The 26,442-nt window shown below is 43.9% G+C and overlaps 1 protein-coding gene and 1 pseudogene across 2 annotated transcripts in view; both read right to left on the bottom strand.

Annotated features, from left to right (window-relative positions):
- Positions 1 to 26,442, bottom strand: part of mri (BTB/POZ domain-containing protein mrityu) — a 214,235-nt gene that overhangs the window by 185,995 nt on the left and 1,798 nt on the right. For both annotated transcript variants that reach the window (XM_075674588.1, XM_075674590.1), the window contains exon 2: positions 10,419 to 10,541. In XM_075674588.1, the coding sequence (XP_075530703.1) occupies positions 10,419 to 10,528 (110 nt within the window). In that variant the 5' untranslated portion in view covers positions 10,529 to 10,541. The remainder of the gene's footprint in view (positions 1 to 10,418; positions 10,542 to 26,442) is intronic.
- Positions 16,093 to 19,353, bottom strand: LOC142563386 (protein GVQW3-like; annotated as a pseudogene).

The following is a 26,442-nucleotide window of genomic DNA, read 5'->3' as shown; positions in this document are numbered from 1 at the left end:
TATTCAAGCCCTTCTAATACAAAAAAAAAGAAAATTTTTATGCTGAACTGAAGCATTCATTTTGATAAGTAGCATTGCTTACCACACGGTAGCGAGTAACTGGTAATGACGAGAAGCTTGATAACCTCCTGCAAAGTGCTGAACAAATTAGGCTGTCCCTCACAACACATACGAAAATATTTACTTCTCTGTTGTTAAGTCAAACATCCCATGACAGGCCATTATACGAGTAGTTGACAAGTTTAGCTGATTGCTTGAAAGCAGAACATATTAAAGATTCTGCAAGTTGAATGCCCTGGAAGGCTATACAGTTCTCTCAGGCTCTAAATACAGTTCTCTCAGGCAGGAAGAATAAGTACCAAAGTTTTACTAAATTTATCCCGAAAGTTTCAAAAATAGTCATAGTTTCCCCTCAGACGTCTTTCTCCACCTACAGGAACACATATTGCTACAATTCAAAAGCATTTACGACTGTGGTATCTCAGCAGAATAGAATAGTGCGCGCGCCTTTGGCGGGGGCAAAAGCAAGGCTGTTGAACGTGGACAATTATTTGTCCTTGTAGTCCATAGACAAGATTTTTTGGGGTAGCAAAACACCCTTTCTCGCACCTGCGCAGTATATCTCTTCAAATGATCCATTTGTTCGATGACGAGCTTGAATTTGCCAACAGATGTGGCAGGCAAATTGTTTCATTCCTCAGAAGATTGTACAAAAAAAAAAAAGACTGCAAACTTGCAAGAGAATGTTATGAACAAAATGAACATTTAGTCAAGCAATAGCTGCCCAGGATGCAACAACCCACCATCAACAAGCCCCTTAATTCTTTTTTTTTTTATTGTAACCCAATCTGTCAATAATACCCAACTAACATGCTTGAGAACGGGAATGGAGGTCCACCTGTTTGTAAAAGCTCCGAAAGTGCAACAACAACCATCAAAAGAGGCATCTAAAATTAATGATGTGATGCCTACTACATCCTGCTAAGCACAAAAATAAAGGTGACAGCACATGGATGTGAATAGCTGGTTAGAGTGGGAAAGGGTGTTCAGACCGAGGCAACGCTGGCCTGTGGCAGCATCTATATCGCACAGAGATGACTTTTTATGGGTGAGGTGCCCTATTTGAAACTTAATTTAAATGTGCCAATGTTGCTCAAGAGAAGTGAACAGAATAGATGTCCAACGACCAGCAATGATAATGCAGGCAATAAGCAGTCAAAACACACACTCACGCATCTGTCCGCTAATCAGTCTGTGGGCAACATAATGCATCCTAACAGAAAACCTGGTCCAAAGCGAAAAAGACGAAGTGAATCGGGAGGTGGGAAACTGCACACAGCAAACCCTACATTTACTTCATTAGAACTCACAGCACAGAAACTTGACAAGGGCTAGCAAGGATTGACTGATGAGCTAGCTAGTTTGTGATTACACAACGAACAAGACTACTTGATGCGATGATAGTAAAAGCAATGCACAATAGTACTGTGTGCGATCCATATTTTGTCATCTCATAAAATAGTTTTCTGTGGACAAGGACAACGAAAGCTGACATGACGAACAAGACTACCGATTTTCTCTATTTCCGAATATGACACATGTATAAAGGCATAGAAGCCACGCCACGAGGGTTCAATACAATTATAGATAAAGGACAAAACACCGTTCTCCAGTTTCCAAGCTGTGGATAACAATACTACGCAATACCTAGCACAATCCCACATGCTGGTGCAGCAACTCTAGGAGCTTCACGCTGTGGTTTTCAAAGCGGCACCGAGAGTGGACAAGGGACAAGCATCAATAACGTTGAGACAAATAGAGGAACTGACAGCCACAAAGTGGCAGCCTGCTGCTGGAACAATGCTTCCAAGGGGTGAGCTTTTGTCCTGCATGCAAAACATATTTGCAAGAAGCCATGGCGAAGGAAAAACAGATAAGGAAATGCGTCATGTGACAACTATGGAGCTTAGTCCTAAGAAATATATAAAGAGAAGGATCATGGGAAGCAGGCCCTTGCCACATGAGAGACAAGTGGCAGCTTCTAGGCACCGAGAGCACGGTGAGTGTACGAGAGAGCAGGTGGCGAGGGCATCACCAAGAGCTACAACAAACGTTGGAGAGCCTACTTGCCAAACGAGCAGGCACGCCCCAAATTGAGGCAGGCGCCACCGATGCTACCTGACATCATGCTCTCTCGTAGTCGTTTACCTTCCTGCATGCACTAAGCCCCTGAAGTGAAATATGTGCTAGCCCCATGCAGAGAACAAAGTCAGAAGATGGCAGCACAGGTGATTGAATTTGTGTTGCACGTTTCTCCCTTTCAAGCTGCACCACCCTCTGTCTTTTGTCTCTCCTGGCAAAGATGTGATCATGACTCAGTGGATGCCGTGAGCACAAAACGAAGATGACCGTTTCTGCATTACAGTTATCATGAATTCACAAGGCATTGTTTTCAGACAAAACAGCAAGCACCCAATCTAAGCTGTCTGTATAAGGATATTCTCGCACCACTCTTAAGTCTTCAAGATCTGGTTTGCCACTGGCCAAAATCTAGCCAGGACTTCGCAAACAATTCAATACAGCGTGCGGTGTGATTCCTTCACTATACCAAAGTCTTTTCATGTGCTTCAATATATCTGAGCCTTAAACGGAGACTTGCGTTCTTCCTATACAATCACTTTTATACAAGCCACATGGCATAAACATATTCATAGCAACAGATACTAAAATTGATCTTAGCCAAGGGAGGGAGGAATATAAGGAAGGCAGGGATGTTAACCAGTCAAGAGTCTGGTTGGCTACCCTATGCTGGGGAAGGGAGAAGAGGAAGAGAGAAGGTATATAGACGTGCACAGACAGTACTTGAGTCAAAGCTGCTCGCGACCTTAGCCAAAAGGCCCAGATGCGATACCTACATAATGTCTGTAGATTGGAGCTCCTCCTTGCTCACCTCCAATGTGGAGTGAATAAATGTGATGCGAGAAACAAAAATAATGAATTACTGGCTAAAAACAAATTACGTGAGGAAGTGGTCTACTTGATTGAGGTATCGTGGATCCTGGATATATCAAACTCGGCTATATCGAATAAAATTCCTTGCCAAACAGTTGTAAAATTCCCTTGAAAAGACCAATGCAAACATACAGCAATGTACTATGCGTACATTAAACTTCCGTTCACCACCACATTCAATATATCAGACGCTGCGCCATGGTCCTACAAGTGTACTTTTCCTAACGCAGATGCAATCACCTGTTGGGTCGTCAGAAATATTTAATGCCTAAAAATTTGAAACAGCACTGTTTAGGCAGATGCTGTCAAAGAAGAGATTGAATCTGAACAGCAGCCCATGCCATGGAGGAAAAACAAGCAGGGTGCTGTCAGTTTAGCTCGCTGCACGTATGAATGTGCTCATGCAAACTTGCAATCATTTATTATCGGCAAGAGCAGATCCCCACTCTGCTTCAAGAATGTGAAACCCCTCCCGGTCCAATATGCATTCCACAGGAAAGCAGAGACGACACTTGATCTTTCCACTAAGTGGCAGTAGGCACAGGATGCCGAACTGGAGATGCTGCGTTGCCGGGTTCATCTTCTTGTAGACAAGGGCTTTCCACGAACAGCATTTTAGGATTCCTCAAGTTTCCAAATGAATTGCTGCGTGTTAAGTGATCGGGGAGTGACAGTGCGTGAAGCCAGTGGGGTACATGAAGGGAGCAGAGCGGCAAACGCAGCATCCAGAACAAATGGATGAGCGCAAGATGACGATGACGAAGAAGCCACGCGCGCTGAATTTCACGTGCCATCGGAAAAAAATACAAACAGAGAAGCAGCCATTAAGGACCGTACACGATGGTTGATGCAGGAGAAGAAGAAGGAAGAAGAGGTGAGAGAGAGACTTTCGAACAGCATGGGGGTGCTCAGAAACAAGAGAGCACTGGAGAAGTCAGCGTTCGCTGGGAGCAAGAATGCGCTGTCGGGCCGTGGGCCTGAGCTTGCAGACTCCTACTGGCATAACCTGGACTGCTTAACCTCATGAGCCAGTACAAGGTCCCACCGCATGACAACCTGGAGTTCGCTCAAGGAGCAACCAGTACCTTCCGTCGACGACACCTCTGCGTTCAACTGCGCGACCATGGGTTTGAACTGTTGGTGAGCCGGACCCACTCTCGTTGTGTAACTGGACACTCATAGCACTATAAGGTTCGAACTGCAATGATCATTTAACTTTGTTATTCGACGTTTTGTTTTAGTTAATGAAAACTGTTTATTATAAAGAGTGCATAATGTTTCCCTCTGTTTATGTCCATGTTTTCTTTCTGCATTCTTTGTAAATACACATTCTTCCTTAACTTCTGAAATCAAACGCTCTCATGCTTCCTCTGCAAACGAAACATGGATACAGATATTATTTCAAGTCGCTTTCATTAATCAAACCTTGACACTAATCCAACCCCACATCTGGACATATCTTTATATCACAGTTTGTATTTAGTGAAACCACCACATGCCACATCCACACTGAGCATGTTTCATTCATGCTTGCACACAAGTGGGTTTGGACTGGGATGTTCTGCAAGTTGAAAGCCATTTTTTAAACTAAAAGTCTGTGTGTAGCGTCTGTGTTCACCGATGCAGGGGCCATAAAGGAAGAAACGCAGACTTCCTAGGGCTATCATGAAGTGAGGACGACTGGTTCCAACAGGGACTGAGTTCCGAAGTCCAACATAAGTCTGCCTGGCTCGTTGCCCACGTACGACAATCGGCCATTTGAATGGCATATTGTAGCTGACACATGGATGGGCACATTCATGCACAATTCACAGCACAGTTGCACTGATGGAGGCATGGCACGCGCCCATACAGGCTAGCTTGCTTATGCAGTGCATCCACTTTGACGTATCTTGAATAAAAACTCACAACACATACTTCGATGCACAATCTGCCTGCACTGCAGTTTCACTTCTGGGTGACGCAAGCATTTAGGGTCAACGTTACCAAGATTATCCTGCAGCATGACAAATTTGCAATGTTCATAAGCAAGGAATAACTCAACTTACGCGTGTTACGAGCATGTAATGAGGAGGGAAGATAACCGATGTTCATTAAGGGTTATGGACTGGATTCCAAAAGAAGGGAAGCCTAGCAGGGGGCGACAATAAGTTAGGTTGGCAGATGAAATTAAGAAGTTTGCAGGGACAACATGGCCACAATTAGCACATGACTGGGGTAGTTGTAAAGTATGGGAGAGGCGTTTGCCCTGCAGTGGGCGTAGCCAGGCTGATGATGATGATGATGTGCATTCGACATGGGCTTGATGAATCAAATCGGTAAGTTCCTGCATTTCACAACCTGAGGAACTGTCGAGACATGTGGGGATCTCAGATGAGCTTCAGATAGCCACACTTCATCTTTCGAATTATCGATATATTGAACTATTTCGCGATCCCCTTCGAGTTCTATATATCCAGGATCCAAGTGCATATACAAGATAACTTCTATTTCATTACCATTGCTAAGTATGTTTCAAAGCGAATTCAGGGCTCTGACGCAAGCTGCGTTCCTGACTGCCCTTAATCGCTTCTTAATAGACATTTAATAGCGACCATGCTGCCATATGCCACCCTTGCCCAACATTGGCTTTCAGCATTGCCACACGAAAACTGTTGCAGAACTCGCCTTCAAACTTCGCCTTAAGAGGCCGATCGTTCAGCTTTCATACCCTAGCGGCAACAAACTGACAATATGTGCACTCGAGGAGCAGTTCTTGGAATCTACTGAAGGTTACAATTCACTGTTTCATACTTTGTGAATACCGTAAGAACTGAAATATAGGTCGAGCTTTTTTTTCAAAAAACCATTGCGAAAAATCGACCCTCATCTTATATACTGGACATTGGCAGAAAAACTACAGACGTCTTGCAACAATGGGCGGATGAAGTAAACAGCCGCCTTCGCCATCAGCAGCAGCGCGGTGTGGCGACATTGTGGCACCGCCATTTTGCGTTTCCATTATCACAAAGTTATATTGGTTAAAAGCTGCTTTTTCACATTTTGTTTCAAAATCATTTCTGGACAGTTATATAGTGAAGGAGAGTTGTAAGTTCCTCTCTAGACTCCACTGAGATCACAACCCATCTTGAGCACAGTAGGCAACCATGGTGCGTTCAAAGTTCCTGCACACAACTTTTGTGGCGTTGAAAGTCTGCACGTTGAAAGGACGCAGTAGATGCTATTTTCAGACACTTGCGAACTTGGGACAGTGCCCTATCTTTCACTGTCAGCTCTACTCTCTTCTCGGCACGAAATGCAGCGTTACGCAGAACATCAAAACGTCACCTGGTGTCACTGACTCATTAGAATCTGCCGCAAATGGAACTCGGTAGAAGGCATCTACGTCGTGATGTCTCTTTCCTGCTACAACATCTCCCACTCGTAGTCACTAAACATCCTCCACCAACCAAGCAGGCATGATGACAGAACTTGCCGAATTTGCTTCCTAGGGCGCATCACCCTGAGAAGTGGGTTGTCAGTTGATATGGGCACGTGCTGATCGACGAGCCATGGGCATTTTGCCACATACGTTTGAACCTGTGGTGAGCGAAGACAAAGAAGTAATGACACAACCGAGCGAAGACACATGGTGAGTGAAGAAGAGGACGACGACACAGAGTGGCAACAGGGTCTATCGCAATTGGGCCCTGCATGCACGTAGCGTGGTCCAATGAGCAGTCGCCTGGTGGGGCTTGGAAGGTGTGCTCCGATTGAGCCACGTGTTCAGAGTGTGTGCCCAAAAAGGTGTGGTGGCAAGAGACAAGCACGGGGAAGAACACAGACGGAAGAGAAGTGAGGCAGTGGCCATCAGCCAATGAGATTCGAGGCAGCTGAAATTTCGGGAGGCTTCAACGGCCCTGAGCCAGCGGCCAAGGCAGCCAACCAGACACTGCTGAACAGGAGCGAAGCCCGAGGCCACCTGGCAGACAATGGATACCAGAAATCCGCAGCCGAGATCCAGGACAACTGTGCGAATGCCATGCCCGGGCGTGCACAACCAGGGACAACTACTAGGCAGCCGCCCGAACTATGGTCATAGCATGAATCATCACTGCCCGCATCTCCACTACCGATGCCACCCAAGCCCTTTGTGCCGTTACCAGAGACAATCAGCACCAGTAGCAGCAGTCACACCACATCTTCCAGTCCTAGTCTTTGTGAAACGACAGTACTGTGAGTAAGTTAAACCTTTTTTGTTGTCACGCACAGCCTGTGCTAGTTGACTGCATGCCAGTGGTTCACTTAGGGACATGTGGAACTCTTTCAAGCTTGCCTGGTAGCCGCAAGCTCTCACTTCGTGGAAACACCCTGTATATAGAAATGCCTGTAACCTCGAAGCCTTTAGTGATAATGTCCTAAGACGCCACACGCCTATTGCCCCCTGGTAGCAGCTGGAGCAGTTTTCTGCCATAGAGTAGCTGCATCAATCACAAAAATTATTGCACCGCACGTGAAACGCAACTGTTTGGTTGCCACATATTCTGCCTCCCGAATATCGGGCCGCCAAATTAGCGGGTGCAGCCTTTACACGGGCGTGGCCCCTGCTCTGGTACATACGATATGTTGCTACAATGGCATTGGGCAATCAGATGTCTGATTACAAGTGCACCATACCTCAGTCCTACCTCTCAAAACAAAAGTAGACTTGGGATTAAGACTAGCAAGTAATCTGCTGTGAGAGTCCAACTTCTGACAGGTACTTGGGAAACTACTTGGTGGATGAGAGAAGAGCTAGATGAAGTGGAATACTTTTCTTGTATACCCTGGGAAACTGATGTCTCCCCCTCTCATTCTGCTCGCACTCAATAAAAAGGTGTGGACTGACTTATTTTTCTTACCATGTGCACAACGAGGGTTTTCTATCCAACAAACGATGAGAACGTATTGTACATGCGTGCGATGATGCACTTGGAGTTAAGAAGTGCAACACAGTGTCTGAACAAGTCGACTGCGACGACGGCATGGCAAGAACAGCGCAGGCAGCGCATCAGTGCCATTTCATACTGAGATAAAAAAAGTAAGAAGGCACGAGGGCACGTGGAACAGTCTGGATGGAGACGGGCAGCGTGGCAGATGTCGAAAAGACCGAGAAGATGGTGCCCAGGGCACGGGAGTAGTGGTCAGTCGAGTTCCTCACCCAAGGCCACTCCAGGCTCCCACCTGCAATCGACACCACGTCCAACTTCCTCCTGCAGTCAGTGTACGTCGAAAGGGCGTCCAACCCAGGCGGCCCAGCGTCTCCAGCGCCGTGCCCGCGCTACTGCTGATGAACACTGGAAGGGCTTCCGGCAGTGGCCAGTCTCCCCTATACCCATCTTCACAGTAGCGTCGATCATCCCCGCCTGATAAGTACTGCACCATCGTCGACTCTCTATGTTTGTTCTGCATGACCTGGTTAACTCGCTACTTTCGTAAGTGTGCTGGCTCTTTCTTAGTTTCTCTTTCTAAATTTTCTACATGAATTGTCTACATGTTGCGTACTTGCTTGCTCACCTAGACAATTTTTTTTTTTTTTTGCATCCACTCAATATAACATGCTCGCTCGTTTGTTCAAAAATGGTCCCGTTTCTCCCGATGACATATACACCATCACAGTTTTTTAAACTTTGTCCCGATCCAAGTAGCATTGTGACAACGTGAGCGATTCTCTGTGTACACAAAACGAACTACTCATGCCTGTTATCACAACCGTTACGTGCTGGACATAGAAGTGGTCAGATAGTGTGCAGCTTATTAATGACTTCTCTGTCACAGTCGGGCTCACACTTCTCTCTAATTAGACTGTCGCCCGGAGAATTCCTCACAAATTTTGGTACAGCACTTAACATTTATCTTGCTTTTCAGTGTGGCTTTAGCAGTCATGTCATCAGCTCTCTTGTTACCTATAATACCAGCGTGGCCTAACACTCAGCAGAAGGTAATCCAAGGCCGTTACTTAGATGTTCTGCAGACCAGGGTTGAGAGCATGTTTAGGACACGGTTCTGGTATTTTCTGTTAGAAGAAAGCACTCTACGTGCAGTAAGAGAACCTGTGTAAATGATGGCTTTGCTTGTAAGTTTTTCATAGATTTTGTTTGCTACCAGTGTAATGAAAAATGCTTCTGCTGTAAAAATCCTTGTGCGCCTATTTACTCTTCACTCAGTGGGAAACGAAGGCCCTAACGTAGAGCATAGTGCAACATTTTCAGAGATGAATGTACTGCTGTAAAATTCCGTGCATTTGTATTTGAATTCTTAACAATAGGAAGCGCTGTGCTATGGCTTCATTCGGGGCATGACGGTCGTTATCTAGAAATGTCACGCGGCCTGGGAAAGAAAACCACTGTCTCGTACTTCAGAAGCAAAATGCCACAGCCACGGAACCAGCGCAGCAGGTATCATGTCCCCTGCTTAGAACATAAAATTCACACCAGTGAATATTTGCTTAAGGTAAAACAGCTGATCGATGTGTGTCTAAGGAACACTGCTTCATGTCTGGCTTATCACACACTAGACAGCTCTGTTGAGAAAAACGAAATCTGCAGGGCTGGCACGTCGGTGCCGTCGGTGCACGTCAGTGCCTTCGGTGCACGTCGGTGCAGCTGTGCAGTAGGAGTGGTATCCTGGCAGCTACCACGCATCTCGCAACAATGGTGCGATGAGGAGTGCCACCAGCGGCGTTGCAAATGTCGCACAGTGACGGTGCACGAGATGAGACGCCTGGCGTTTGTCGGCACCCAGTGGAAAGACCACGAGATGGAGACAACGCGAAGGTTTACTGTTCGAGACCAGGGCGGACACATGGCTGCTCATCAGGAATGCTAATACAGTGTGCACGCAACGATCATGCAAGCAGGGGAAGGCAGAATGCTGCCCTTTCTGGCCAGTTGAGTACCAACAGTGTGCATTAGGTCGTTTTCGAAGATAAACGCGCTCCACATCTCCGAAGACCCTTCTCGGCCTTTGGCCCATGCGCCATCAATAGGTGATGTCCAAAACATAGCGGCTATGAGATCTTTCTGGCTCTGCATTAGGTGGTGTCAAAATTCACACCTCAGTGACAGTTCCCTCCGAATGATAGAGACAGATCTTGTATGCTTTGCTTCTGCTGACGGCATGCGGCTGGAAGCAATTGCGGGAGCAGGAAATACATTGTGATCGCCATGTTTTAGACATTATTTAATCCTTCCAGCACATACAGATTGCAAAAGTATGGCCTTCGGCATCGGTTTCTGTTATTCCAAGGGAACGGTCGCTTGGCCGCTGCATTCGGGCGCCCCCTACAGCAGCACAGCATGACGCTGGTGATGACGTCAATAGCGTGAATGTGTCCCGAGTGTATACTAGCATTCGACACTGTGAGGACATCATCCAGTGCAACTCACCTGTCGGAGTCACGTCTCGTCTGCGCACGGTCCTCTGGGGAGGCGTCCTCAGTGTCGCTGCTGCTGTTGTCGTACGTGCTGCTCCGACTGAGTCCCTTCCGAAAGGACATGACGCACCAACCACTGCACAAGAGACCGAGGACGAATGAACGCGGGTAGCTCACATTACAGAGACAAACAAGACCACCAATTCATCTCACTCGCAAGGTTTCTGAATGATCTAATTGGCAACCGATACTCAAAGTGACTACAGTGCAGAAACAAACAACATACAACAGTGACACACACAAGTGATACGGCATTGCAGTACAACAATTCTTAATGTGAAAAATAAGACAGCACAGGTCTAGTATCAACTACATACCTCCAGCTCCTGAACCTTAAATTTGGTAAATATACTGACGGACATGGCAAAGGTAGGGGGCCGAGGGCAGGGCGATGCATGCATTTTTCTTTGTGTGCCCGCTGCAACACTGCATTTTTAAGATCAGAGTGACTTTTGCTGCGACTCTGCTTTTGCCAACAAACATGCTCAAAGCAAGCAGCCCTCTGTTTAGCACCTTGTACAGCCAAAAAAAAAAGCAGCGCAGGTACCATAGCAATTTTTTCTTGTATGCATATTTTTCTTTTTCAATCTAGCTTACCTAATTCTTTAATACTCTTATTAAAACATTTTTGGAAGCAGAATCTATATTTGTAGAACTTGACAAAACATTCGCAAGATCGTAGAACAGCCCCAATTGCGTAAACGTTACAAAAAATTCTAGTGAGTTGGCAGGCATATTACTGAAGATATCTCAAACGATACATAAGTGGGCTCTTTAATATATATTCGATGACCTGGGTGTAGTCATTCATCAGAAAGAAAAGGAGTCCTTGACCTGTAGTTGTTGATTTCATGTTGTTGTTTCAAGTTGTTGATTTCACGTGCTACAGGATCTTGCCTGAACAGATTTCTCGAAGCAAGTACCCCTGCGATATATGGAGTCTCGCACTATGATAGGAGGGCTGCGAAGGCACTCTGCCATATTCTTCTCTCTAAACCAAGGCACTCTGCCATATTCTTCTCTCTAAAACTATGACTTGAAAAGATGTATCTATTACTTGCTTCCTAGAAGAAAAAGAAATTTGTGTGTGCCTGTTATTCCTCCTTTGTCTGTTTCTACACTGTAAGTCGCTTTCACTCACAAAAAGTTTTTCCTCTATTCCTTTATAATAGCAAGGAGGGCAATTTCTCAGTATCAGTCATTGGGCTATTTTTGAACTTCCTTCTTACCTGCTAGCCGGTGAAATTTAGCATTCATAAAAATCCTGCAAACACAACAAGGAAGGCGGAGTGGCCTGCATTGTACTTTAGATGCCTGCCCTGGGCGCGCACCTTTTGTAGGATACATGCGCATTTTATTAACGGTCATTTAGCTTTACACGCAGCATATAAGCAATGGCAACCACGGAACAGCAGATACTGACACGTGAAATGCGGTTTTAGATCACAGCAATCTTTTCAGCAACATTGCTGTTGTTGATTTCACGTGCTACAGGATCTTGCCTGAACAGATTTCTCGAAGCAAGTACCTCTGCGATATATGAAGTCTCGCACTATGATAGGAGGGCTGCGAAGGTACAGCTGCATTCAATACGAGCTGCAACATGTTGCTGTGGTCGAAAGGGCTTCAAGATTTCACGGCGGCACTGATATATGTTTAATTGGTTTAGCACCAGTAATTGGAACAATGTTTAGTTTCCAATTTTTTTTTTTTTTTTTCTTATGTCCCCGCCAGCATGCAGTCTTGGAGGCTTTGACTATGGGCCCAGTGTTGCTGGTCACATTGAACGCAGCTGTACTGTCCCAATTTCTTTCTTCCATACATATCTTTTTTTTGTCAAACTTGCATCGATCGATTCTTTCAAAGCTTTCGCGCCATTGCAAGCCGTTTTCGTAAAACTTCACACCACATTCGTAATTTCATGGAACAAGCCCAAATTCGTAAACGTTACTGAAAATTTGTGGGAGTTGGCAGGCATGTTTTTACCGTTAAAACGCACACAACTGGCACCAGCACGTGTGATGCATTTTAGCTTTGTGCCTTCGTCTGTTCTGTGCTGAGGCCGTAGCAAGGAAAATCCACTTTTCAGCTCTTTCTGCTGAGATTATCAAGTATTCCACTTCGCTACAGCCATAGACAACCAAGTTTCATCCCCATTCATTAACGTCTTCAGCCTGTTCTATGTTCACAGCAGGATGCAGTCGTCTCCCAGTGATCTCCAACTACCACTGCCCTGTGCCAGCTGATTCCATCTTATACATACAGATTTCCTGACCTCATGTCAACACTTAGTTCTCTGCCACCCTCTGCCACCCTGGACCACGTAAAAAGCTTAGTTTCAGATAGTGCAGATATATACTGTCCTCAGTAGAAAATTCCACATCTGAAATACAATTCAATGCACCATAAAAAGCTGGATGTTTTCAATACCAAAATTTATAAAATCTCAGGACTCCACAGCAAGTCCTCCGAGATTAAGTGGTGCCCGTGGCATGCTGAAAATCTCAAAGGCCATTGCCTGGGATCTGAACCTCGTCCGCTAACGACCAGGCATACGTGTTGTCTGCTTATGTGCTGTTCAAATGTTGCTAACAAGGAAAGGAGACAATTACTCACCCTGCAGCAAACCAAGATTGCTTCGATAGTACATACAGCCAAAGCTCTCTTGTAGCAAAGTTGAATGCAATATAAGAGTAACAAGTTATATCCAATAATTATTTAGACCTATGTTCATTAATTTATTTACAAACAATTAAGCCACAGTGAAATCTCATTGCAGTTTCATCTCAACTAGAATACCATCATCATTATGATCAGCCTAATACCACTGCGGAACAAGCACCTCTCTCAGTGGTCTCAAAACTGGAGCCATGGAGCAGTGATAAGTTGGGCAGAAAACAAAAAAGTATGCTTGTACTCTGCTTCCTTCGGCCCGGCTGAATTATGGAGAAAAAAAACAACCTTGCATCACGTTTCCCATCCTTCCAGACACCAGGCGCCCTCATCTCGAAAGATCAATTTCAAGGATATCACACATTCTGTGTGTGACGATTGGTGAAGCCATTGACAAGCACACGCACTGTTCCAGTGAGATGTGATCGGCATAATGCAAAAGTGCAAGCACCACTGAAAGCGATGGACAAAAAACGGGTCCAAGAAAAGCAGCTTATCGGATAGTAGATTAGCAGATAGCAAGAAGATTACCAGACACTCATCAGCGATAAAGCAGGTAACTGGGCTGGCCGGCACCTGGACCATGATATAAATCCTGAATTGCAATAGAACTGGGGAACAGTGCTCACGACGAATGCTGACTGAATCTTCACTAGACAGGCGAAATGTTTAGCAAGCACTGAAGTGACAAAACACAAGAAAGTACAAATAGCAGAAACGCGCACCAGTGCCCAAGGTTTTGGGTGTTATGTTGGGTGTTATTAAATCAATTTTTTTAAGTGCTAGTCCTCATACCTTCTTGTATATGTGTCTGTCTCTAACAATCATCCGCCAGAGAAAATATACAGTACCATTTGATCCAATCAGCCACATTGCACGATAACAGTCCCGATTTTAGTCAATGTTGCATAAATTGCCACTTTTCCTTGTTCACATATCTTTGACGACAAGCAAGATTCACTCATCTCTGTTTACATATAGATTGTGAGTGCATGGGAAAAAACAGGGGACTGTGACACTTATGACAAGCCCGAGAGATGCAAACCATGCATGCTTTTGAGACCGCCGTAACGCTCATGCAGACAGACGCCCAAGCAAAGTGATCTCCAAAAATACGCACCTCCCGATTACATGAAGCCTACAGGTAATCAAACCACAGAAAGACTAAGGGAAAATACATGTCTATTTTTAAAATTCAGATGTATAACCAATAAGGAAAAGGGAATTGAAAATAGACAATATAGATATGCATAGATATGGAGATGGATGGAGAAAGACAACTTGTCACAGCTGGGGCCAAGCCCACTTCCTTTGTAGTACATGTGTAATGCTCTACCAATTGAGATACCACAACAGCCGTCATGACGCCCATGTTCCTCATTGTTTGTGTATGTGTACTAGACCTAGCTCTCGGATCCGGTTGCTCTTTTATCTCATACCTCCTCATTGAATTTTCTTTGTTTGTGCTTCGTTGTAATGCGCTATCACTGACATTTCCTATCAATTGTGTGCTTGTCAAACATTTCAGTCGGCCCATGTTCTGTGTAGTCGCCGAGTTCCGATCCAGTTTGTGCATTTTGTCACGAACTCTCTAGCAATTGCCAAAAGCATATTGCAAAGATGACCTGCCAGCGGGAAAACTGGTACCCACACACACAAAATGTTCACCACTACCAAAAAGAAGGAACATAGGTAACTTGCTTCCATTGGCTCGATCATCTAGCAAGAGATACAGCCAGCCAACGGTGAAAATGGTATATTTTGCACATGCAAATGGATTGCATCAGAAGTCTACATGCTCGCACAAACAAAACGTTCAAAGGGAACGTTAAAGCAGGAAGAGGGCGATAAAGAAAAGCTTGCAATTCCAAGATGCCCTTTGTTGAACCTGTGCCAATGTTGGCAGAAAGCCAAGAAGTGCATCGGCAAGAAAGCAGCAACGTGAAAGGTCAATGACACAATCGTTGCACCCTTCCTCTTCGTACATACAAGCAGACGTCGTAAAACACCCACAGGGCTAGCCAAATGATGCTTCACACTGCCTGCCTAAGAGCTTCGGAGAAAACTAAGTCATTAAACATGGCCAAAGGAACTGCTACACCCCCGGAACTCGGAGAAGCCCTGAAACAAAACGTTCTATTTGGTGCATGGCATACAACATTCTTCTAGAACTCTACCTGCATTTCCATTCATGAAAAATAGGCTGTTTCTTTAAGGGTAAACGAAGGCCAACCTTCCAGTTTCAAGCTATTGTCCTGCTCATACCGATTATGGCACTTGCATCGGCGCGATGTCACATAATCCATTTGGAGCGTTTCTATGCAGGAAAAAATTCCCAAGTACCTAAGAGTTGCCAAGTCGAGTTTTACTTGTGATGCAACATACCCAAAACACACATCCATGCGTTCTTTCAAAGTGCACCTCCGTAGCACGTAAGGCACTGCTAAATTTGACGAAGTATTCACAGGAAGACTGAGGCTTGAAGTGATTACCAAGGGGTAAACAAAGTTGGGTTTATTGCCTAAAGCGAATGACCTTTCGTGGGCGCTCATTTGTTGTAAGACTTCAATGCACAGTTGCCTGACATGGTCGCATAACGTAAAAATGTATCAAGTTCTATGGCATCCATGAAATAAAATCCAAGCTGAGGACCACTGCATTTAAAAGCAAATATCCTCAAGAAGAAGTTAAAGACCACGCAACGAGCTATGAATTGATTAATCATAGGCGTAATATTAAGAGAAAAAGAAAGTAGCGTGGATTAGATACGCTAATGGGGGTACGCAATATTCTAGTTTACATTAAGACGTAAAACGAACTTGTACAGGGCAGTGCAGCTTTCATGAAAATAATGAATGTTTCTTATACTTCTTTAATTTATTAAAAAACGATTGAAAGATGTTTGTATATGACGCCCCATGACAATGGCAGTAATGAAATGCAAGAAATGCGTCTCACCAGATACTGAAAAAGCAAAAGTTAATACTACAGCACTAAACATTGCTTTAGAGGGATGCAAACGTGATGGGACAGTCCAAGTAATAAATTGCTTTGCCTAAACAAAGAACCCAAATTTGTGGTCTGAAGAAAGGCAGGCATACTGAACAACTAGAAACTATTGCGCAGCAGAACTCCAGGCGTTTACTCAAGAGCTGGTGCTTATCTGCAACAACCGCGGTTCGGTAGCATTTGGAACAATCTCTGCTTGCATCTGGCTGTAGATTGTTTATCAGTGTTGTTATCTCTCATATATCAATTGAAACAAATATTCAACAGCTTTGCCATAGTAAATTCTTAAAATGAATACGAATTGAATAGCAAAGACTATTCAATTCGTATTCAAAATTTCAAGTCCGTATTCGCATATCCCCAGTAGTGATGCAACTGCCAAAGGGACACTCATGAGTAAAACCATGCATCTGTTTAAACTGGACAAGTGCTCTTCCAAAAGTCTCTCTCTATGAACTTGGCAGGAAAAGGTAGGCTTCTAGAATAAGGATGGAGGCCAAACCTCACACCTTCAAATTCACGGCCTAACCTGTGTGACAGTACATTACCGAGATGTCACAATTTTCAAAGCACATTTCCTCACAGTTCAGCCACTTCTGCACAGAAAGACTACTCAGAACTGCTGTTGTCGAGCCTCTGGCACCACCAGAATGCAATTAAATCCTTATTAGTTAACAATAAAATGGACTCGGGCCGACATAACATTAAGGCCATCCCTACAGCACCTGTCACTTTTGCATACTTTATAGCTTAGTCCTCAGTCACAGTAAGAGTGACTCTTTCAGTATGCAATAAGTTTAACAATCAAGCTTAATACATTACTTGTCAAGTCCCTCTAATGCAGTGTCGGCTAGATTCAAGGGTACACGCTTTCCCAAGCTCGGTGAGCCAAGGAATGCCTGAAAGTTCAGGCCTACCAGTGAATACAAAGGAGCATCCGCTGCTATTCAAGGGAAAGCAGATAACAGCTGATAAAATATGGGTGTAAGAGGGCAGTGCCGGATAGTGCATTCACTGCCGTCTCTCAGAGATAAGTGAATAGGGAGTGTAAAAAACAAGAGAGCTACAACTAGCATATGCTATCGCTCCGACACAATTTTACTAATACTCCTCTTCGAACAGCTCAGGCTGCCTATGATTGCCATCTCTAAAACAATGTTGTGTTTGGTTTGTGGCCCTGTTTTTGTATGTTACCCATCATTTTTTTTTTATTCCAAGGATCATTCCTCTGCTATAGAACAGTCCATAGTTGTGCTTCATTACATCATTGTTACATCTGCATCTCTATTTACCTCTTCACGTTGAAAAAAAGAAAGCAGACATCAAGGATCAGTTTTCCTTCCATGTGGAACTAACTGATACGCCAGCTACTCATGTGACAAAGCAACCTGATCGGCCCTGACCACGAAAACGGAAGGCATGAAATGCTACCACACGCAGTTGCCAAGCCCTTGTCAAAGATGCATACCGAAAAAGTTTGTGCAGAGACACGAGGATAATGCCGAGAAAAGACAGAGACGAGCGCTAACTCGCAACTGAAGTTTATTCCAAACGCACTCACGAATAAATAGAAAAACCGAAACAGAACAAAACAAGGATATCATTTTGAACATCACGTGTTACCCCGTGTACCTCATTGAGCTGGCCAAGAACCGAAACACCCTATCAGGGAAGCGAACGGAAGTCTGACTGACTCACTTATCTCAGCTGATACACATATGGAAGGGTTCCATGAGCTCTCGCACGAGTGATCCCTGTGCCTGAATAGGATTGTTGTTTTGCCGAAGAGCGGTTTGCATTGCATTCTTTTTTTATCGTTTTTGCCACATGTGCAGCAGTGTTTTGGGAGGTTATCAAGCGAATCTCCCCCAAGTAATCTTCAGTGCTCTCCTAATCCTTCCTTAAAGTATCATCCGGTTTGGCCAATGTACAGTGTGCCACAGGATAACGGCACCTGGTAGATAACTCCCCTGGCACAAGGAACGAACGAGGCTGTGTCCTTGACACTGCAAACATTTTTTGCTTTATTTCTTTCTGCCGTCTTCTTCCGTCTGCCTGTACACCTGCGAACAGATTGCTGACAACTTCCGAGGGGCGGAAAACACTATCGGAATGTCGTAACGTCCTGCTACATTCTTAAGGCCATGTGCCAATTTGTGCACATACGAGGTCTGTTAGAAAAGTATTTGACCTTTGGTTGAAGAAAAAAAAACGTATAACTGGAGCGTTGCAAACCTAATCACCCTCCAAGTAGTCTCCCTGGGACTCACGCACTTCTCCCAGCGGTTCTGCCGTTGTTCTAAGCGTTCCGCAAAGGCCTCTTCTGCAATGGAGTTAGCTCAGCTGTCATTGCAGCGATAATGTCCTCTCTTGTCTGAAATTGTGCTCCTTTCAATGGCCTCTTGATTTTGGGAAACAGCCAGAAGTCGCAGAGGGCCACATAAGGAGAGTAAAGAGCCTGTTGAACTATCTCCTGTTGACCACAACTCCAGTGTCTTGCACCGCACAGCATCACGTAGGCGACGGAGGACATCCGTGTACTCTTTGGTGATTGTTTGACCCTGTGGTGCGTACTCGTGGTGTACTACACCGCGGGAGTCAAAGAAACCAATCAGCATCACTTTGACGTTGCTGCGCACTTGGCGGGCCTTCTTTGGTCTTGGTGACGTGGAATGCTTGCACTGTGACGACTGGGATTTGGTTTCCGGGTCGTACCCGTACACCCAAGAGTCGTCACCAGTGATTAAGGTGTTCATGAAGCCGGGATCACTGTTTGTGGAATCCAGCATGTCCTGTGAGACTTCAACAAGAAGTTGCTTTTGCTCCACCGTGAGCATCTTCGGCACAAATTTCACCTCAACTCTCTTCATGGCCAAATCTTCTGTCATAATGGAATGTGCAGAAAAAGTGCTGATGCCCACCTCTTCCACAATTTCTCGGATAGTCACGCGACAGTCCCGCATCACCCCAGTGTTCACTTCAGCAATGACCTGGTAATTTGGGCATGTTGATGGCAGACCGGAGCGTGTTCAGCTCCCCACCGATGTGCAGCCGTCTTTGAACCGGTTGTACCACTCCTTAATCTGTGTGCTGCTCATAGCATCATAACCGAAAGCTGTCTGAATCTTCGGAATGGTTCTCACTTGGCTGTCACCCAGTTTCTGGCAAAATTTGATTCAGTAGCGCAGCTCCAGTTGCTCCGCCATTTTCCTTGCAATAAAAAAATGACGAGAGCACTGCGCACTACCTCACTCAAACGCTGCATCCCAGCGACTGACGCTATTGGCAGGCGGGAAAAAATTCGCGCATGCGCACGAAGGTTCAAGGTCAGCTGATACAAGCACGCTTGTTTCATATCCATCAGGTGTTCGCAAAAATAAATAAGGTCGGATACTTTTCTAACAGACCTCGTATGGTATAACAGCAACATTTCGACGGTCTGTTTCCTGGAGTTTGGGCCACGACCCTGCCTTGATCCACCTTGCAAGTCTCCCACAAGCTTCCATGATTACGTGCATAGGGTACCCACTCCCTTTCAGCCTTTCCAACTGGGATGCGACACTTTCATTGATTGCATGAAGAAAACACTTAGAGATGGCTGCTTTAAGACAGGAAGTGGCTATCCCGTTCTTAATTATTTTGGTGTAGCCAGACAAGTAATCTAGCAAGGCTTTTTTTGCCCTAGGAAGGTATACCCAACATACATGTTTGGGGCGAAAACGTAAAAGGCAGGTCTAGGAAATGGAGCTTTCCGTCTCCAGATATTTCTACTGTAAAATTAAGACCAGGGCTGCACTCTTCAAAAAGTTTGAGCACATTGACGACGGTACGTTGCTCGTTAGGTTCCGAAGACAACACTAAATAGTCATCCACATACCTACTTACTTTTGAAATTAGCCCACCTGATTTCTCTTGTATGGCGCTATCTACCTTAGCCAGAAGGATGTTGCTAAGGATGGGGGCTATGCATGACCCAATACAAACACCAGTTCGCTGTACAAAAAGTTTCCCGTTCCAACCAATGACCGTGGACTTGAGATAAAACGCGAGTATTTCTAAAGACCCAACAAAAACACCACATCTGGACACAAATGTAGCCTCGTCGTCGTGCCCCGAGATGCACTCCTGGTCGCTTTTCATTAGCTCGTCATTTGGCATTGAGTAGTACAAGTCTTCAATGTCCGCGCTAAAAGCGATACACTGTTCTGAATTGCTGTTACTGAGAAGACTCACCAGTGTCTCAGAATTTGGAATGATGAATGAGTCCTCCACAGTCAGACTTCCCAGATGCTTTCGAAGGTACATGGCCATCAGCAATTGCCAGGTATTGCGCTCGGAAACAATTGCTCGGAACAGGATGCTTTCCTTGTGTGTTTTTGCCGTAAAGAAAGCAGCTAGGCGAGGTTCTTGAGCCTTCTTGATGCCACTCGCTAGTTTCTCAAAGTTGTGGCGGAGCATCGAAGTGGCGGCTTCTTCCTTAGCCTCCTTTGTCTTGAAGTCAACCTCTCTGAAGTTTTTTGCAATAGCTGCCTCCGCTTCTTTCGCGAACATTCCCTCAGGAATGAGCATGAACCCTCCTTGCTTGTCCGCGCAAAGGACTCTCAACTCGGCAGAAATCAAGAAGTTGACCCGTTGTGCAGTGCTCCCACTTTTTTTTCTTTTCTATCATGGGTCCTTTCCACAGCATCAATGCATTCCTCTATGCATCTTGCATGGACTTCACTGCATGAGTGCTGCGAAAGTGACCGCGCAACTGTTATCTTTTCAACAAGTTTAAGCACCAGGCAGGGATAGCGCTTGTCCCTGTCTTTTCTCAGCACTGTCCTCGTGTCTCTGCGCAAACTTTTTCAGTATGCATCTCAACCAACTAGCCCAACTATCTGCTCTCCTTGTCAAAGAGCCCAGATAACAACAGGAAAAAGCGAAATGGGGTTGTGCCCACGGCCCACAATTATTGGTTGAAAGAACACTCAGAAATCGCGCAGTAAATCAGTTTAAATTACATTTCCGTTTACTTCATAGTATGCGGTTGATTACTGAAATTCTAATTTTCTTTCAATCTCTAGCAGACACCCCAGCACCGGAACATTAGCGTGCTGTCACAGATTTCAAACTATTTTATCGTATTTCGGTCATTGTGGCAGTGTAAATGTTTTCGAAACTTGCTAAGTTCAGTCTTGCACTTCTTTAAATACAAGGTAGTCCACATTTATCGACAAAAGGTTAACTCGGCCAGAGCACACACAGTCGAAATCCATGTCATCACTGCCATGCAGACATACTTCGAAATGTTTGATATCACAATGATGCGACTACAAAATTCAAAAAAAGGTAGATTTGGCTTTATTCGTTTCCTAGTAATCAACCTCCTTCCACCACGAATAAATACAAATGCAGGTTTGAAAGAGCACATTACGCATCTAAACTGGCACTAATCTGCCCTTTTAAAGGCCCCCTGCAATAAAATTTCACTTTGGCTAAGTTGACTGTGAACGGTACGTACTATCAAAGTAATCTGCCAAAGTTCATGGCTGGCAATCGTCTTGATTTTCATACTGACAGCCTTTAAATAGCACCTAAGCTGATGACGCATACATTTGGTGATTAGTGGATACAGAGCAAATACCAGCACATCACCTGCAAGATTTTCAACACACCGTGGGCATAGTATAATCTCCGAGGGCATGAGGAGGGTGAGCACTGGTTCTCCAAATTTTAGATCGTGCATCACTTCCAGCAAGTGGTAACCGTGGCATCTTTGTTCATTTCTGTACCAAAAACGTCTACTTTTGCTAGCTTTTCGTGACGAATCCACTCATACTTAAAACGTTAAATATTGCATAGAGACTGCTCTATGTCTACTACGCTGTTTGAAGCTGCTTCTTAGCGCAAAATTTCGTTACAATCGGCCTTTCAAGGTACTCTAAAAATATACAATCTGTTTAGGCTAACTAATAAGGCATTCCTTCAAAACAATGTTTCTGTTAATTCCACAGTAATGGGTTGATTATTAGGAGAAAATGAAGGTCAAAGTTCAATTTTCTAAACCACGCGCCGAAAGCCGAGCACAGGTGCACCAGGTAATGTTACGAATTCCAAAGTATTTTTTTCATGTTTTGGCCATTTTGGCACAATAAAAGATTTTAAAACTTGCCAAGTTGAGTACTTTAGCTCTTATAGAATACAATACCGTTCATCTTTACCGGTGAAACATTAAAATTAAGCTTTAGCTTGGGGCTCCTATCCAAATAACAGGAAGAGTGGATTTTTTTTTTTTTTTTTGCTACAGCCACTGCACTGAATTTGATAAGGTTTGCTCCAATTAAAAAAGAAATTTCAGATATAGTGACTGCAGGAAGCGTTATTTTGGTGTCGGCTGTCATTTATTAAAATAATATATTGTTCTAAATCCCAAAAACAAAATGAGACTAACATTTACAACTCTAACTCGGCAATAAAAAATTGTAAGTCGTCTCAATGCTGTAAAGTGCCCCTAAGAATACAACTCAAGCAGACAAAATTGCTTTATTGCACACCCATCTGAAATATACTATAACATGCAAGTAATACTTCTGCAAAACCCTTGTAAACATTGTGACAAATTCACATAAGTTTTAAACTAATACATCAGATATGTCCGGGTTGGATGCCCTCATGGGTGCAATTCAGAGAACTGCGATATCTGTTTTTGGTGAAGAGTTACTGGGCGTGCGAATTTCATGCTCCTGCTTTCTTTTTTTAGACAGATTATAATTCTAGACAATTTTTATTTTAAGAACACCGGCCCTAAATCGAAACTGGACTCCCTAGAGTCACTAGAATTTAATATCCTCTCTCAAATTGAATTAAAATTGGTCCAGGGGCTATCTCATAATGGTTTTTCTGCATTACATGTATTTGAACAGGCAGCGTCGGAGTTGGTCCCGAGCACAGGCCCAGAGCTTCCCCTTCGATGGATTAGTTAATATTAATAAGCTTAGTATTATTCTTAAATTATTAATAAGCTTCCTCTAGACTTGCAGATGCCACTGAAATCCATGACATGACGTCGAGCTGCTGCACGATCTACAAAGGCACCGCTCCCATTCGCCTTTTATGGCCTCTTTTTTAGCTTAACAAGCCCCTTCTCACGGTAAGAATGGCTTTCTTTTTTTTTTTTTTTGAGAAGGGTATTTTTTTTTTCCGGCCTGCCCTTCCACGTAATTGATCGCATGTGTTTTCTGATGCGTCTGCCCCTGCTACATATTTTCACACACTATTTCGTTATGTTTGCCTGACGGGATGTATGTTCTGAAATCGTTTGCCACGCGTTGTATACATGTATTCTTCTAGTTTTCATTTTTTCTGTCTCTTAAGCGTTCGTCAACTTAGCGCTAAGAGCAGTTTGCATTTTCTTCTTCTGGAATGGTTTCACATTTTTAGCGCTAAATGCAACATTTTCGCAAATGACACGCTGTTCAAATCTCTCAAATATTTTCAAGTTCAGTGCGATGTCATTTTGCTCGCGCTTCGTGCCTTGTACTCAATGTATTGTGCGTCATGCATGTAAACACTCCTACTTAGGGCCTCTAATCAGAGGCTGGCAGTACTCTTGGAAAAAATTAACTAATTAATTAATTAATGCAGCTCAAATTATTTTTCCCTTTAGCGTCCCCTTTATGTTCTATACTCCACGCATTGAACAGAGGTTAAGGGTAATCTTCTCTAAACAGACAATTATACTTCCACTACGCTCAGTGACAACCTAAATACCCAACAACAGCCCCACCCTCAAAACTGCACTTCATCTGCCTTCAGTGCCCCTGCTCTGCAAAACATAGTTCCATAATTTACAGCGCACAAAGATGAAAAAAGTGGGAATGACACAAGCAATGTCTTTCAAAACTGAAGGTCTATTGAAAACATGTGCCGATTAAACATACAAGGCCACAAAAAAACTACCAAAATATAATTAAATGGGGGGTGAAAAATCGCATCACTCATGTCGTCCCTACATTTTTCGTTGTATCAGTCCTCTTGTACTGTAAACGGCGAGCCTGTGGTACATCTGCTACCATATATTTGGGTTACCAAGACTGTGGTGGTTTGCCAAATTTGAAGCCACAGTAAAGAACGCTATACGTATGGTGCACAATAAAGTTTTTTTTATTTTTGGTAAAACTTGATAATTCTGGATTTTTACACCCTGAACAAGTTTTACCACAATCGTGTTAAACCCAATTTCTCCCCCAGGTTTGCCCTTTCTCACAGGATAATAATAAATCCAGGTGTTAGAAGACCAATGAATGCTGCCCGACTTTCTTAAGCAAGTGGTCAAAATATGCCGTATTAATAATGTATGAATATGGTACACGCCTCCGTTTCGCTTAACACTCGAGCGACAACTCGCATATATAACATACAATAATAATATATTCAGCATCTGCCAAGGATGAGCAAACGAGAAAGCTTGTTCCTTTTCATCAGTCGTGTTTACATGAATACGACAACGGTGCTTTACATTGCACTTCCAACACGTCGTAGACATGTAAACAGCGGCAATGCACTGGGAAGTGAATTAATTCAGCATTCGTGTTGCTCTGCCTTGCAAATGGCAGCTGCAATGTTCACAGCACGTTTACCCAACTACACTACGTTCAAAGAAGAATGACTGGTTCGTCTAGTTGGTAACCCATTAATCTTGCGGCAAGAACATATACTAGGAACCAGTGCAACAGTACAGCAGACAAGGATGACAGCAGACAGGTCTAACATAGGCACACAAATGCTCTCAATACATGTGATAATGTACGTCAGCAAGGGCTTGTAAGCATAAAGAAAAAGCATCGCAACCCCTACAAAGCCTGCCCATTTGCACTACCTTTAGTACATTTTCCCTTTGTTAAAGAAGCACTGAGACCAAAATAAAGAAGACATCGCCCAACCCATTTTTATTTGCTGTTCTTTAAATGCGGTTTCCTTTATATGTGCTAATGATGCCTGGAAACGAGGATTTGTGGAGATGAGTTCATCAGAGATTTGCAAGCAGCTCTCTTTGCCATTGCATGTTCCAGTAAGTTATATCACTTTTTTAAATAGAGTGTTTGTGTCCAAAAAGGAGGCCACTGCTTGCGTCTATTGCTTGTGAAAAAGACCGAAACATTACACAACTTTTGGCTGCCTAGCAACATAGCCCCAATTACTTCACAGTTTTCCTCTCTAAATACAGCATCTGAATTTTACCCCTTGAATTAACAAAATTATATATATAAATCCCAAAAAACAAGAGACTTTATGGATAATACAGTGACTAACGTTTTTTTTTTTAGGAAAACTTTAAAATAATGATTTTGCTACTATACCACTGTTGTTTATTTTTTATTGTGCAAGTTTTGCATAGAGATCACACTTTATGGCTTGCGTCATTCAATATAACACTTAGCGCCGTTACTTGCCTGGTTTGTCAATAAAAAAATATTCAATGTTGCCATTGTATTCTGAGTTATGTCCAATACATGGTGCTGATGATGCCACCTCGCTAATCCCGACATATGGAGCATGGCGAAGCATGGCCTCAGAGATTCACTTCTGTTGACATACTTTGGAAGAATTACCAGATGGTTACTCACACTGGCTCACCAACACTTTTACAGGCTATGCAGCCCCTCATAATCATGTAACACTTGTAGATACACATTCGCATTCAGAGTCACTTTCAGTCACACTAACCCATACCCACACACGCTCGTGGTACTCACTCCCGTGAACCGACTTTACTCAGAACTCTCATTAATCAGCGCTTACTCCCATTCACACCCAGGTCCACTTACACCTTTAGTCAATCACCAAAGCTCTATACCACACCTGTGAAATGAGTGTGGGGTGAGTGTGAGTGAGCATACTCACGAGCGAGTATGCTGACCTAAGTCACTGCAGGGCGTGACGCCAACACCCGTACAGCAGCGGATGGAGAATTTTTTTTTTTTTTTCTCGACAAATGTGGCAAGTAAATGTTAAGTGTTGTATCAGATAATCTGAGCCACAAGAAGTGATGGCGATACGACAAAGATCTGTCAACTATTATAATAACATCAGGAAACCTTTGACAAAACTTCCAACTTCAAACAAAATGCAATGCTGGCGCAAAATTTCACCGATATCACAGCACAAGTGAGTCCGGGATTTTCTGAAGTCGTTAAGGAATAAACGCAGGTTGCGGTATGGAAAGGGACAGGATGTTTTCATTTGAAGCAAAATATTTTGCTCATTTCTGTGCTGAAGTAAATAAAGTTTTATCAGGGGTGTTTTCCGGCACT

This window comes from Dermacentor variabilis, chromosome 11 (genome assembly GCF_050947875.1).
Source record: "Dermacentor variabilis isolate Ectoservices chromosome 11, ASM5094787v1, whole genome shotgun sequence".
Lineage (NCBI taxonomy): Eukaryota > Metazoa > Arthropoda > Arachnida > Ixodida > Ixodidae > Dermacentor > Dermacentor variabilis.
Note: the sequence above shows the minus strand (reverse complement) of the source record. Positions and strands in the feature narration are given on the sequence as shown.